The sequence below is a fragment of the Sylvia atricapilla genome, chromosome 1 (genome assembly GCF_009819655.1).
Source record: "Sylvia atricapilla isolate bSylAtr1 chromosome 1, bSylAtr1.pri, whole genome shotgun sequence".
Taxonomy (NCBI): Eukaryota; Metazoa; Chordata; class Aves; order Passeriformes; family Sylviidae; genus Sylvia; species Sylvia atricapilla.
The window spans coordinates 78,815,230-78,829,930 of NC_089140.1; the positions used below are offsets into that span (position 1 = coordinate 78,815,230).

At 39.7% G+C, this 14,701-nt stretch overlaps 1 protein-coding gene across 1 annotated transcript in view; it reads right to left on the bottom strand.

Annotated features, from left to right (window-relative positions):
• Positions 1–14,701, bottom strand: part of TRIO (trio Rho guanine nucleotide exchange factor) — a 243,989-nt gene that overhangs the window by 109,557 nt on the left and 119,731 nt on the right. Inside the window, exons 12-15 of the mRNA XM_066326466.1 lie at positions 12,176–12,345; positions 11,232–11,406; positions 4,202–4,397; positions 3,485–3,651 (exon numbers count right to left, since the gene is read on the bottom strand). Of these exons, the coding sequence (XP_066182563.1) occupies positions 3,485–3,651; positions 4,202–4,397; positions 11,232–11,406; positions 12,176–12,345 (708 nt within the window). The remainder of the gene's footprint in view (positions 1–3,484; positions 3,652–4,201; positions 4,398–11,231; positions 11,407–12,175; positions 12,346–14,701) is intronic.

A 14,701-nucleotide genomic window follows, 5' to 3' on the forward strand; every position in this document is an offset into this window, starting at 1 on the left:
ACAAAGCAGCTCAAGGTATCCCTGAGGGCTGAAGTATCTGTACACCACTGTACATATATAAACGAATATTTATATATCCAAGAACATACTGATCACACTCTGATCAGAACAGCAGAAAATATTGCACTGAAAAGCATACTGAAACCAACTGGACTGGGTTAGGAGCTTGGCAGGGATTTTGACCTTAAGCAGAGTAATGCATTCATTCTACAAAGCGAGTATGTGGGAGTGATTGTAGCAATAAGTAATCCAGCAGCTGTATGTTAGGTGATTAATAAAGAAGGTTTGTCTGGCAAATGTGCAGCTGGAGTTCTGGATGAGACAGACATTCTCATAAATATTACTCTGCCTCCACCTACTCATATGTCCCTGCCCTGTAAAAAAAGTGGTCACATTTTCCTTTCCATTTTGTTTTCCCCACATAGAGATGTCCCTTTTATTTCAGTCAGCATTCTCTTCCCCCTATCTTCCATGGTTTTTCTACACCGTAATTTTTTTATCTGCTTTTGCTCTTTCTGCTCCTATTACACATCAAGTTGACAAGCATATTCTTTGCAGGTTTTCTTTTAACATCTGTTTGTCTTCTGGCTCTTCTGCTTCTTACTAGTCCTGAGGCCTGATATACAAAACTCCAATGCCTCAAAGCAGAACTGGTAAAATAGTTAAGGAAGAAGCAATACCGAATGTTTTTGTTACACTCTGTGCTTATTTGATAAAAATTCACTAAGCACCAAGTTTCACTACCTAGAAAGAAGAGAAGAGAAACTTTGCAAGTATTTGTCTAAATTCCTGCAATGTTCCAGTCTAACCTCTTCACATGACTACAAGCTACATATTTTCATTTTTTATATATATTATATATTATATTTTATATAAATATATGTGTGCGTGTACATGTGTGCGCCTGCATGTGTGTGAAAATCAACAGCAGTAATGCTGCTTTGGCAGGAAAAATTTAAATGGAAATACTGTTAGCATTCTTGCTATGGAAACAGTATCCCATCTACATAATAAATATGCTTACACCCAGTTCATCAACAATAAATCTAACAGAAAATCACAGTAATTGGACAGGAAAACCATGCGTTTACTGCTTCAGGCAACCAAACACAAACAAAACAGACTGAAGAGGAGGTTTACCACTTCATTTTACTCTCAGGTAAAGCACCTACTGTGACCTGCTGACCTATAAAGTTTTTCCCAGTGCAGAGGAGACAGGAGAGGATCATGCTTCCTTAATCATGCTTAATAAAAATCAAAATAAATCAGATGTGGTTTTCTGAAAAGGCAACTGAAATCACAAAACTAATAGTAGCCTTAAAGCATTCCAAAGGGTTTAAAAGAAATCCTATGAGACAATGTTTTAACATTCAGATTGAGTTCCATTCAATTTTCAGGCCTCAGGCTGAGCAAGTATTGCAAGTGAATCTGTACAGTAAAATCTGGAAAAGCAATACATGAGCCTTCTGTCAGCTAGTTGTTCATGTATGATTGTCCAAAAATTCACACATATTGTGGCCTAATTCAACATAAAATCCCACTTGATAGAGGTGTGCTCTAGAAATACAAAATAGAATATGCTTTTTTCTTCCAAATCCCAGTCTACCAAGAAAAGACAGTTGGTTATGTTAGTATACTACCCATACCTTTATTATAAGATAAACTTTTCCATTACTTTCTAAAAATCTGAATTTAACTTCAGTTTCAGTCAGGGCTACCAGTGGTTAGAGAAAGTTAAAAATTGCTTATAGAATGACCTATAAATCACATATGAAATGCAATAGTGCTATTCCTCTAGGATCTATGATGTTCATAATCTGCCTGTTTCTGCCAAAATACAGAACATTTGTTTCAAACACAGGTTTTAAACATGTGTGTCCTTTTTGTAACTTGCATACAAAAAAGCTAGTGGACCAAAGCACTCACTTTATTGTGGGAGCATGCAATATAAATAACTATTTAGTGTCTCTTTGAAATATTACCGAAGTATTATGTTCTGTTCTTTTACTAAATACTATTTCAGTATCATGGAAATTGACAATTTTTTTCTTCTTACTAACCCATCCCACCCAAACCCACTGATGTACTATAAAGGGATGAGAGTCCCTCAGCTGGCACTATTTCTTTTAATTTTTTTCCTTCCTTTGCAGATGTGCACTCTTTTCCTTCATCCTCAAGATAAAATGCAACTGAGTACAGAAACTGTCCTGATCTGCAACAACTTTATCTCAACCATTACTCATGTGAAAGGAGGAATTTGCAATTTGCACATACCAGGATGAATAAGTGCTAAGGCAGATACAACACAGTTCAGTAGAGTATGCAAAGCCTTGAAATAGAACATCAGGTATTTGATTGATGCCTATATAGCACTGACAGTAGACAACTATCAGCTTTCTGCATTCCTTTAATTCAAGACCACACAAGAACTCAGCTTTTGTTACTGTAGAGCAATCAACCACTGCCTGAAAATACTTTGGGACCCTTTTATTCATCTTTCCTAGTCCTAGCTGGACCCCTTTCATATTACTTTGCAATTTGGGAGTTATCATTCAGTCTCATTATGGGCCACAGTAATACAACAGACTGCAGCAAGCTTCTGTGATGCTGCCAAGTGTGAGCAAGATAAAAAACTCTTACCTTTTCTAGTGTCTCGTTTCTTTTTTAAACTTTTACCTACTTCAGCAGCTTTGCCCACATCTCAAATTCACCAAAGGTTTAGGTGTTTACCTGACAAAGACCTCAAAAGTTGCCACTTTATTGCCAGGAAAAGCAAAACTTAGTTTTTCCTCTCGAAGAAAATAAACTACGTTGATATTATGTTATCACTATTTGTAGATGTTTCAAACAATAGCCCCAGAAGCATGAGTTTAACACTAGCTCAAATCACTCTATACTTCAAATACTTGACTTGTATCTACAGAATATCAGAATCATTTGGGTTAGAAAGAACTTCTACAACCATAAATCCAGCATTGTCAAGCCCACCACTAAAGCACATCTCTGTGTCTTATCCACGTCTTTTAAATACCTGCAGGGATGGTGCCTCCATTAATCCCGTTCCAGTGCTAAAAAACTCATTCAGTGAAGAAATTTTTCCTGGTATCTAATCTAAACCTCCTCTGGCACAACTTAAGGACTTTCCTTCTTGTCCTATCACTTGTTACCTGGGTGAAGAACCCAACCATTACTTCCACACACCCTCCTATCAGGTAGTTGTGGAGAGTGACAAGGTCTCCTTTACTGCAGGCGAAACACCCCCAGCTCTCTCAGCTTCTCCCATGTGACTTGTGCTCTAGATCCACGCAGCATTATTGACTGGTGATGCAAGTTTAAAAAAAAATGCACTTAATGCTAACAGAGGATGAAGCTTCTCGGTAATCCAAGTCCTCCCCTGCTCCCTATTTCATGCAGCAGGAGGTTGTTTCCCGCCTGTGTTTTTGGGAGCAGTGCTCTGGGTGGGCACAGCTGCTGGGGGCAGTACCTGCTTGACCTCTGCCTGCAGGTGACGCAGCTGCACACACTGCTCCAGGTGCTTGCGGTGCTGCTCCGCCGCCACGTCCAGCTCCTGCTGCTTCTCGTGCAGGAACTCCAGCAGGTCCTGCACACGAGTGGCCATGTCCACGTCCCTGTCGCAGAGCAGCTCCACACCTGCAGTCGGGATGGTCTGTTAGGAATGATTCACGAAGCCTCCCAAGCCTAACAGCCCATTTCCACTGGTCTACACTTAACTTCCTAGTTCCCTCTCCAAGTTCAACCTAATCCTTGGAGTATTTGCTTACATGAGTGTAGGAGCTTGCACTCTTAAGAAGTGCAATATGGGAGGCCTTTCTTAAGTCTGATACTTACCCTATGCAACCAAACGCAGTGAAAAATACCAAATGAAGGGGTATAAGGAACAAAACAGGAAGACATTATTTGAAAGCTGAAAATCCTTGCTTGACCACATTGATCTGACTACCTATAAAACTAATGTTCCCTTATTTAGTCTAATTTTATTGATTTCCTGAATGAAATCTCTCTTCAAAAACTAAACACCTTCAAGTGTTGCCAACTCTGATGATGTAGTTCTTGAAGGAGCCCACATGTCCCCAGTTTACAGTTAACCAGCATCCCTGTTACTTTCACACACCTCATGGAGAGACAACTGGGTAATTCCTAGAAAGCCACTGCCCGGAACAGCACAAAGGAGCCATCTTACCAGACGCCTGCACTTCATTGACATACTGCAGCAGATCCTGCCCTTGGTGGATGACATCAAAGGTCAAGTTATTCATGGTCAGGGCTTTGTCTGCATGATGCTGGAGCCTCTGTTCTGCTATTGTAAGATCTTCAGTGTCAAAGTCATTCATCTGCTGAGAGAGCTCATCATTCCAAGATTCAAGGTCTGAAATTATCTGGAGGAAAAAGGAAGGAGACCATGTTCAATTACTCATTACACAACAGAAAACAGTTTATTTCCAATGTTGCACTGATGATTGAGGTAGGGAATTCAAGTTGCTCACTGTTGATTGACATCACTGATCAAATGTAACATGGTTCAGACACAGGCTGTCTTAGCACGGATTTTAAATTCTGGCAAACTCTGAAAGAGTCTCTTTGAGAACTGCTACAGTTCTTCAACTAGTGCTTGCAACACTATGGGTACCCCTGCCTTATTGAAGGTACTCCATCAACACTTTACTTGTGAAACAGATGAAGTTAACACGTTTTTATCTCTCCTTTTAAAGGAGATTGTAGACCTGGAATACCTTTTTAATTCTTCAGACTGCACCAAGTAATAATAATTCACACATCAACAGCCAGCTTATCGTACACTTATGCCAATCCTGGGCCCTTTCACAAGAAAGCCAGCTCTACCCTTCTGTGGGCAGGAAGCATCAGGCCATGTGCACCTTTGACTTTTGCCAGACAACTGAGAAGCACTTACCACAAAAGGCTGGGTATTCAGTGAATCCAGCAAAACCAAAAATCATACTTTATTACAATATTACTGCAATGCCCGAACTAAATTTGCTTGCTGATATTTTTCAGCTACACTTCAGTTTTCACATTTTAATTCTGGATTTTATTCTTTGCTGTAGGATGTCCAAAGAAGGGTAGCTAAAAAAGTTTTGGGTTTTTTTTAACACATGTATCACAACAAAGAGTTCTTTGTCTGTTCATACAAGTATATTGTCCAAATCATATTGCAAAGCCTATCTGAAATGCAAAATATTCCTTTCAATTAGGATACAAAATTGGTTTTAAGGCTAATACACAGTGCTTACAATCCTCATTATCAAAGTGGGTTGAGTTCATATGGCACAGATTTGATGAATCAGTTACTTCAAAAAAGTCTAACACACTTATCCCTCAAACCAATAATCAATCTTTTTTCCAGATTTTTAGCACAGTTTTGGCACCGACTATTGCAGTACATTGGGGAAGCAAAATTATAGATAGCAAGAAACAAGTATCGCTTACTTCCAGTGTTCTACAATTTCAGGAGTAGAACAAACTCATGTGAATGGTGCTAAATGAGAGGAAAGTACCTATTTATGCAGCAAGCCACAACCAAAAGATCTGACTTAACGGGAATTAGCAATCAAGTATCTAAGTGCATAAATATTTAACAAAAGTCATTTGTTGCCAGCAAAACAAAGATGTTGCTACCCCTTTTCAAGTGGCTGTATTAGCTCCAAAGTTAGTGAGACAGTTAAACGGCAAGAGAAATTCCAGGAAAACAGGCCGTCTAGAAAAAAAGCACAACTGGGCAGACAGAAAAGTTAAATCACTTTTATAAAGCTTCTTTAGTTTGCTAGTCTCTCATTGAAGGCTTTTTTTCCATTCTGCTCACATGATGCCATAAAAAATTGACACATCAAGCAATTAATGTTAATATCATGGCACCAGTGAGTTACTTCCTGTTTTAAAGGTGCTCTGCAAAAAATTCCACTTGATTCACTAAGCATTTGAGTTTTACACCATGTCATGATGGGAGATACCAAACAATTAAGCTATTTGCAATCCCTAAACCTGCTCAGCTACCTCTGCTGAAGTGAAAACAGGCAGAAATTAAAATGTGAGGGGTAATACTGAGAACAGAAAATGCTGATGAACAAAATATTCAGGAATATAGACAGGACAAGGCTTTTTGCCATTGCTTGAAGCTCCTTTCATCTTCCCTGTGCTCTAAATATCACACAGTCTGAGCATTATGAGTGGTTTTCCCTCTAAACATACAAACAGGCTTCACCTCCCAAAAAATCCTTCTTTTAACCCTTCTTTTAATCCTTCTTTTAATCCTTCTTTTTAAAGAAATGTCAGGTTTTCCTGACAGTCCAACCAGAGAAATTGCTTACTTTCAGCTACCCCACTTTTCTGCTCTTGTGCATGTCAGCTCTGCTCTTCTCAATTTCTCTCTGAAACTCTGTGTTCATTTATTATTAAAAGCAGCGGAAGTCATCTAATGTTTGTTTCTTCACTCACTGCACAAGGGAAGTTCTAAGAAAACAGATTTACCATCTTGTTTTCATCCAGGTCAGTTAACAACATTCAAAAGTTACCTTGAAGAAATATTTGTAGTTGGACTTTGTCAAACAGAAATCTGAGGAATACAAAACATTGCGAAACTCCACCATCAAAACATCTTCTTTCCCCATCCTTCTCCATCTTTCTAGACATCATTACACAAAGGATTAAGATTCAGCATGGCACATTTCTGACACTGTTTTAGAAGGAACAGCCGTCCCTCTCCCTTCAGAACAGATGCCGAACCTTATCTCTTTTATTAGGAATTTAAGTGGGAAAAAAGTAAAAACACAGTAAGCTCACAGTGTGACACTGCTGTGACTATGTCAATACTGCTATGATAATGAAATAGATCATAGTCACTAGCGCCTAAGATTCCCTTTACTAGGGAAAACAACTAGTTTGAAGGGGTCAAAATTGTGTGTCACCTCAGCCAAGAGATTTCACTGATGCTGCCTTCAAAGAACAGCCACAAGCAGCCAGTAAGAATTATAGCTTTTCTCATGCTATTTCATGCAATCAACCCTACACTTCAGATCATGGCACACATACTGTTTAAAGCAGTTTGAAACTCTCAGAACAAGACCAATACCCTTCCTTTCCCCTTCAAAAGATCAGGATGCCCATGATTCAAATAAATTATGTCAGCATGTTTCCACACTCATTCAAAAGGTAAGCAGTCAATGACCATCAGAGAGAAGTTTCCTAACAAGGGCAGTAACCCTCATATTTTACCAGCAGTAATTAGGTGATGCAAGGTGGTCTATGTCAGTCATTGCACCCCCCGTGCAAACCTGAAGGCAGAGATAATACAGAAATAGCTTTCAGTAAGCCCTCTCTGCCCACACTCTTCAGTGCTTCCCCTAAAGTTCTGCTTTACAGACAACACTTTTAAAGCAAGCAGGCTCCCATTTTGCTTGTAAAGTTTTGTCAAGACAACCAGCAATAAACAAACAGAACAAATGACTAACAGAAATCTAAAGAAACTGAATCACAAATTCATACTGCTCTCAGGAAATGGACAACCCAGCATAAATACAGGCTAACAATTTACTATAGCACATATTCAAGAACTTCCTAGTGCCAATTTTGAGCTGCCTGACACTGATACATTCTATTAAATTTAAAGGTAACACTGACAGGAAACAATCCAGAGTATAATACAGAAGGGATGCAGACTCTTTCATACTGAATGGGAAAGAAATAAAGGACCACAGGTCGCTTCTCACTAGTGTCTACCATTCATGGTACCAACTGAGTGCTCACCAAGGCCCCATAAATATTATGTGCTGAGAAAAAAAAAAAAAAAAAGAGGGCAATAGGAAAGGGAGAGGAGTTAGGTCTCTGTGATACCCCAGCATTTTACATCCTCGTCCTTTCAGCCATGTGATTTAACAGGCAACTTGTAAATATGGTCCAAAAATAGAGTTGAGATAAAGCTGTGAGCTGAGGAGTGTGTGGAATGCTCTGTGCAGAGCCCTGGCATAGGCCTCAAGGCATGTAAGTTACAGACATGCAAAAATGTTCAGACACAGATGGGACAAATATACTTTGGACTGTGAACTTTGCCACCAGTGTTACCATCCCACTGGCTGGGGTCACACACACCTTCCTCATGCTCCCAATCACACTAGCAAGAGAATCTTCACCTACATTATTTTTCTCATTCACACCTTTTAGTTAATACAGGCATTTAAAAAGAAGTCCTTCAAATAGCTCACCAACAATGGCACCAAAGATCATGCTGAGGATAGGGAAGCTGAAGTTTATATGCCAAGAGCAAGGGGCAAAATAGAGACAGAACTGCAATTACACCAATTTCAGAAGAACACAAGTATCTGAAAAGTTGTATGATAAAAGAAAGGAAGTATTTTACCAGTAAAGAAACAAGGTATTTTATCAGCAAATTATAAGGGAAGAGTAAGGAGAAAGAAGAAGGGAATTTACCCTGCCTGCAAATCTCACCACTGTCCCCAGAAGAACAGCTGCATGGTTATAACCCTGCAGTGCTAGGGGAGCCCTTTGTCTCACTTTAGCTGGTGTAATTTTGCAAGCAGTAAGAGAAGCCAGAAACACTACTTGCCTTCGAGAAAAGCTGTCCTCACAGGATGCTCCCCTGAATGAACTGCCCCTACAGCCAAGTCTTAATTGACTGGACCAGTCACACAAAATCCTGGAGGAAGGAGAAGGTCAAAACAAGGTCTGCAAATTCCTAGCTGGCATCTGGCTCCTCCTCATTATCAAGTTACTTCAGCTGAGCTTCTGCTTTCAAACAACTGACCTGGAACTAGTCCCCACATTTTCTTCCTGGAAGTTTCTGAACAGATGTCTGCCTTCAGGGAGAGGGAAAAGAGAAGCATGGTTTGCTGAGGAAGCAGAGAAGACATGGCACAGAGACAGCAAAACAATCAACATTTTGCTGAAGTCACTCTGCAGCCTGAAGGATTCTCCATCGATGTAAAATAAGTATGATTTCTATTTCCAAACCATACTGAGAAATTTTACCAGCTCTTTCAACAAGGTAACTAGTACTCTGCTTTATGTTTTATGTGACAAAACATAAAGCATGCCAAATGTCAGGTTTAGAAAAAGCAAGACCTGTCAAGTGTGTGCAGTCTTGGGCACTACAATATAAAAACACACTAATCTATTAGGGAGAATTCTAAGGAGGGCCACAAAGAGAGTAAAGGGTTTGGAGTGGAAGCCATATGAGGAGCAGCTGAGGTCACTTGGTCTGTTCAGCCTGGAGAAGAGGAGACTGAGGGGAGACCTCACTGCTGTTACAGTTTCCTCATGAGGGGAAGTAGAAGGGTAGGTACCAACATCTTCACTCTCGTGACCAGTGACTGGACTTGAGGAAACAACATGATGCAGAGGTAGAGAAGGTTAACACTGGATATCAGGAAGAGGTTCTTCACCCACAGTGTGGCTGGGCACTGGAACAGGCTCCACATCGCCAAGCCTGACAGAGTTCAAGAAGCATTTGGGCTTCTTGAATGCTTTGTCCTGTGCAAGGTCAGGAGTTGACTTGATGATCAATGTGGGTCCCTTCTGACTCATTATATTCTATTCTATCAATCTGTGAAGTTAGGGATTGCAGCTTTTTGATGCAAAATTCTATGGGCATCACCAAGCAGCAGTACCAGAAGTACTCCTACCTATATAGATGCTGTCCTGAACTGAAGGACTAGAACACTAGAAAGCAGGGCTCATGCAACCAGCCTTTTGCTACTGCAGAATACTGGCTTATGTAACCTACAACAGAGAGCAATCAACTTGATAGTGAACATCACTCAAACCTTTATCCTAATTCTTCCATTAATTTTCTGGTATGCACTGCCCCACACAGCTGCCATTCCTTCAAAAAAAAGTGTTCTGAGAACATCTCACAGACATCAAGCACTGTTGATCACTCCTGCAAAGATTGTAAGCATATGTGAGACATCTACTCTCACCTGATCAAAGCAGAAAAGCTACTCTCACATAGGTGAAGTAGAGAACTCTCTGCAGACCAGTGTGAATTGCAAAATTTAAAAAAAAAAAACCCTCTTGGCCTTCGTTTACACCAGAGTTGTTATTACTGTAGAGCACACACTCTCACTTCCTCTGTGGGAAAGGATCAAGGAACTGTCTCTGCCTATTTCTGCACTGCCCCTAACAATGTACTTGCTAAACCAGACTTCTGCCATGACATCAAATCCTAATTTTCAGAAAGGGAGGGGAAAAAAACCCAAACCAAAACATTAAAAACCTGAGCCACTATCACTACAGTCCTGAGAAGATTTCTGCTGACTGCTTCTTTTACTGTTACATGTAACCAACAGCTGCAGCTTTTACTACATACAAGCAAAGGGGTAAAATTACCACTCTAACTCCTGGTTTTCAGAATTTCAAGGTAAGTCGTTATAAACTCAAACAGGATAATTTACCAATGAATAACCATGAACCTTACAAGGCACCAATTTGCTTCAGTCACTGTGTACAGCACTAGTAGTTTTATGAAGTCATATGAACTTAGCTGAAGTTTTTTAATGCAACTCTGCTAACCTAAGCTCCTTGTGGAGTTTCACGTCTGTTTGTGTACATGTTCCTGCACACAAACTGAAACTTTTCAACTGATAAGCTGTAATTCCCCTTTGAAGTTTGGACAGGCTCAAAACTTCTTGAACTTTTGCAGGGGTGCAGTACTACAACTGCTATTGAATTATTTTTGGAGGTGGAAAAGAATTTTATTTTTAAAAAATGACAGCCCATAGAACATTCTCAGTGATTAAGATAGAATTCCAAATACCACTTGTAGCTGCCCGCTGAAAAAATACCTGCTGATTTGGAAAAGAAGAGGGCTGTTACTACAAAGTATCAGTTTAGAGGGCTTGTATGAAACCATCTTTTAAGTCCTATTCATATTAACTGCAGGCATACAAGTTATATCAAGGTAGTTTGATATTCAAACTGAACTTAGCAGATGAAGTAACTGATGCATTATGATTTTACCTAACATTTGCTTAAAGATGCACTGAGAGCCAATGAAAAAGCTCAGCTTTGCTGAGCACTGAGCTCTTCTGACACTTACATACAGGACAAAAGCCTCACTTCAGGTAAGAATTAAGTCTATCAGCCATTTGAGCCATATGCCAAGGCAACTACACAATCTCAGTATAAACATTCCTACCCAAGAGGAGAGGGGGTGCAGTGCAAGTCTGAAAGCAAACACTCACATCTATTGCATCTCTTTCAAATATGCGAAGCTGCAGAAACAGCTCAAGTTTGATCTTGCGTTCTTGAAAAAGCTCCTCCATCTGAGACTGGGCCTCATCCAGCTGCTGCAGGACTGTCTCTATGTGGTTGATTGAGCTGTTATGGGGGGTCTTGTTACTAGAAATGGCAGAATCCCTTTTCAAAGAAGAGAGAGGGAAGAAAAAAGAGTATTATTTAAAAAAAAAAAAAAAAAACACCATACAATTTGGACACTATATGTGACCACAAGATACAAGCCTACTGAACATGTAAAGGCATTCTATTTACAGGAAAGATAAAATTTAAAACCAGAGACAAACATTTCCACTGTGAAAAGGAAGTAACATGTAACTATTTACTGAATTTTCCTGGCAAGGAAAGAAGATCAAAATTAGTTAATTAAAAAAATTACTTAATCTTTTACCTGAGTATAAAACTTGCAAATTCAGATTTGTTAATCTCCTGTACAAAAGAGAGACTACCAGAGCAGCTGGGAACCAAACTTATTTTTTCAGATCATTTTTGAATGAAATAGACCACAAACTTGGCTTTTACTACAATAAAATTACTTGTCAGTCTGCAAAACAAATTCAAGTGTCTCTATAAAAAGACTGCTGCTCAGAACTCAAAATGCTGCGGAGCCCTGCATGTCAGACTACAAAAACACATCATTGCTTCTATTAAAAAGGTAGCTAATGTCAACAAAATCTCCTTCTTGTGGCAGCAGTGTTTATAAGCTCAGCTTCCTGTAAACAGAGGTTTAGAGACCATAAGTACAGCATGAAAGATCACTGTAGTCCTAATATTTACAAGTTTTATTTATAGGTCATATCTTGTACTCATCATCTCTACCCTCAAAATAGAAAGAAACCTCACAAAACATCAGATTAACACTGGGAGAGATTTAAATAAAAATCTGTTTTACCTTAGTTGCTGTATGAGATCTTCGCCTTCTTTTATGACGTTGACTGTAACCTGCAGAGTGGTCTGTTGCTGTTGACCAAAACGTTTGATCAGGTCTTGGACAGCCTCCACAGACTCAGCATAGACATCATCAAGCAGTTCTTTCTGTAGCTCTTCAAGCCACGTCCACAGCTAAAGAAAGGGGAAAATACAAGAAATATAAGCCCGAGGATCAGGCAGTCAACTATTCTGAATCCATCTCCCTGGACAAGAGAAAACAGACTGAGGTGGCAGGAAGAAAGAGGATTTGTTTTTCTTCATAGAAAAATCCCATCCTCATATTAATGAAAACGAGCCTTGGTTTCAAAAAAGGTTTTCGCTTCTTGGAAATACCAGGAAAGCTTTATCCGTGTTGCTAAGTCACCCTTTCTTCCCCATTTTCCTTCTACAGAACTGAGCGTATCCGATTGAGCAGCACAGAGTTCATAGTGAGAATCCCATCTGCAGCTCTGCGCGAGAGTCCCTGGGAGAGAAATGCTATGGTAACACTCTCCGAGAGAAGGGAGGAAGGAAGGAAGGAAGGAAGGGAGATGTATTGTAGCCACCATCACATTTGCACTGCCAGGCTGACACTGCACACAGACAACATAACACTTTACAGTGGCCTTCAAAAAAACAGAAAAGAAAGGGCATTTCAGAAAACAAAATACAGAGACAAATCAGATGTGAGAAGTTACTGTTCTATCATGATGGCATTTGCCCTCCTGATTTCAGTTTCACACTATTACAACAAAAATCGTCATAAGCAATTCTACTAGTTAATTCAATATTCTTCCTCCTTGCTTCACATGTGCACATATCCCTACTCAAAAATGCCCATGGCACCACAGCTTGCACAAAAAATCCCTAGGTATATGCTGGACAGGTATCACTGCTGGTCACGTGAAGAACCCTACAGTGCTCTTTTCCACAATTTCATGATGGAAGCTGTTACATCTTAAGCCCTGTGTGAAAGTCACTCATCAGCAAACCATTAGCCATTTATTGTGGAACTGAAAAAAAGCAGCAGGAGCACGGCTCTGTCCTGCAACACTCCCATGAGCAGCATCAACATCACACTGGAACAGCTGCTCTCACCGGAAGCATTCAAACCCTGTCTATTTTACCATCCCATCCCAAATTGCTGCTTTTCCAAGAACAAGATTTTTTTATCCCAAAAGAGTAACTCTGATCCAATCAGAAGTATTAAGGCCTTTTGATGACATTTTAATCTCTGTCTTTGAAAATTTTAGAGACTTTTTAAAGCTAATTAAAAGGTTAACATTGTTAAAATACATAACTAAGCAATCAAAACTGGCTTAAATTCAAAAGACAAAGTCAAATGTTTTCTTCATTTCTCTGTTAAACATTTTCTACAGAAATAGCCATTTCATGCTGCTGTTTGTATATGTATGCTCAGATCATAACTACTACATTAAAACAGAAAACTCATAGAACAATTCCAGGTCTTGATTAATTAGTTCTTTTGAAACTTTGTTTTAAAATCAAGTGCCAGTTGTGGTATCTCATAGCTTTACATGCCTCCTGTAGGTTTTGAGTAAACCAAGCTATAGGCTAAGTTTTCACAACTGGGATGACCTAATGAGACCTAACCAGACTCTTTTCTACAAATCTACTACTCCCTCCTCCCCAAACCAGAACTGTTTGCTCATATACACTGCTATTCTGACTGCTCATATGCTTCAAAGACAATGCTTGTCACAAACCTGAATGCAACTCCACAGTTGTAAACACCACAGCACAGCAGTCTTTCTTATTAAAAGGACCACAAATCAACAGAACTGAACAAGTGGGTCAGAAGCACTTGTGAACATTCATTCCAGCATAACCCAATGCAGCATCCAAATTGTTTTTTTCCGAATGTGTACTTCCGAATGCAACTTTAACTGGGAAACAAATGAAATTTAAGAGCAAGAAGTCTGAAAATACAACCTGGAAATTTTACTCAGTGCCCAGAGAACATATTTATTCCTCTCTTAGCTTGAGAAGTTTATGTCCGAGCCATCAAAATAGGGCATCAGCGACCTTCCAAATAAGCTGGTGTGTACACTTAACCAGTACAGCTTGCAACTGTGCAGATACAAACATCTGAGAGAAACACTTTGCTGTTTTCTGCAACGTGCTTGGTGCTGGCTGGAAGACATGGCTGCTCTACATGCTGACATACACTCCATGATTACTGTGCTGCCTACAAAAGGCTAAATTTACTGAGATATTTACTACAGAGGAACTGGGATTAAATAATTTTGAGTGTCTCAAACTGTACCAAGTTTGCCCTCTGGGCCCCTTTGAAGTGCCTGTACCGCAGCTCAAGACAGGCCTGAGAGCCACTTCAATTTTAACAACATGCCTTCTGCAGCTGAGTTGTGTCAGACCTCTACAAGGAATACACCTCACCTCTTCATTTCTTATTCTTCACATACACTTCAGCCACTTCTGCAACTGGATGGAGATCTGGCAGAAGCAACACGACCTACAAGACCTGGAC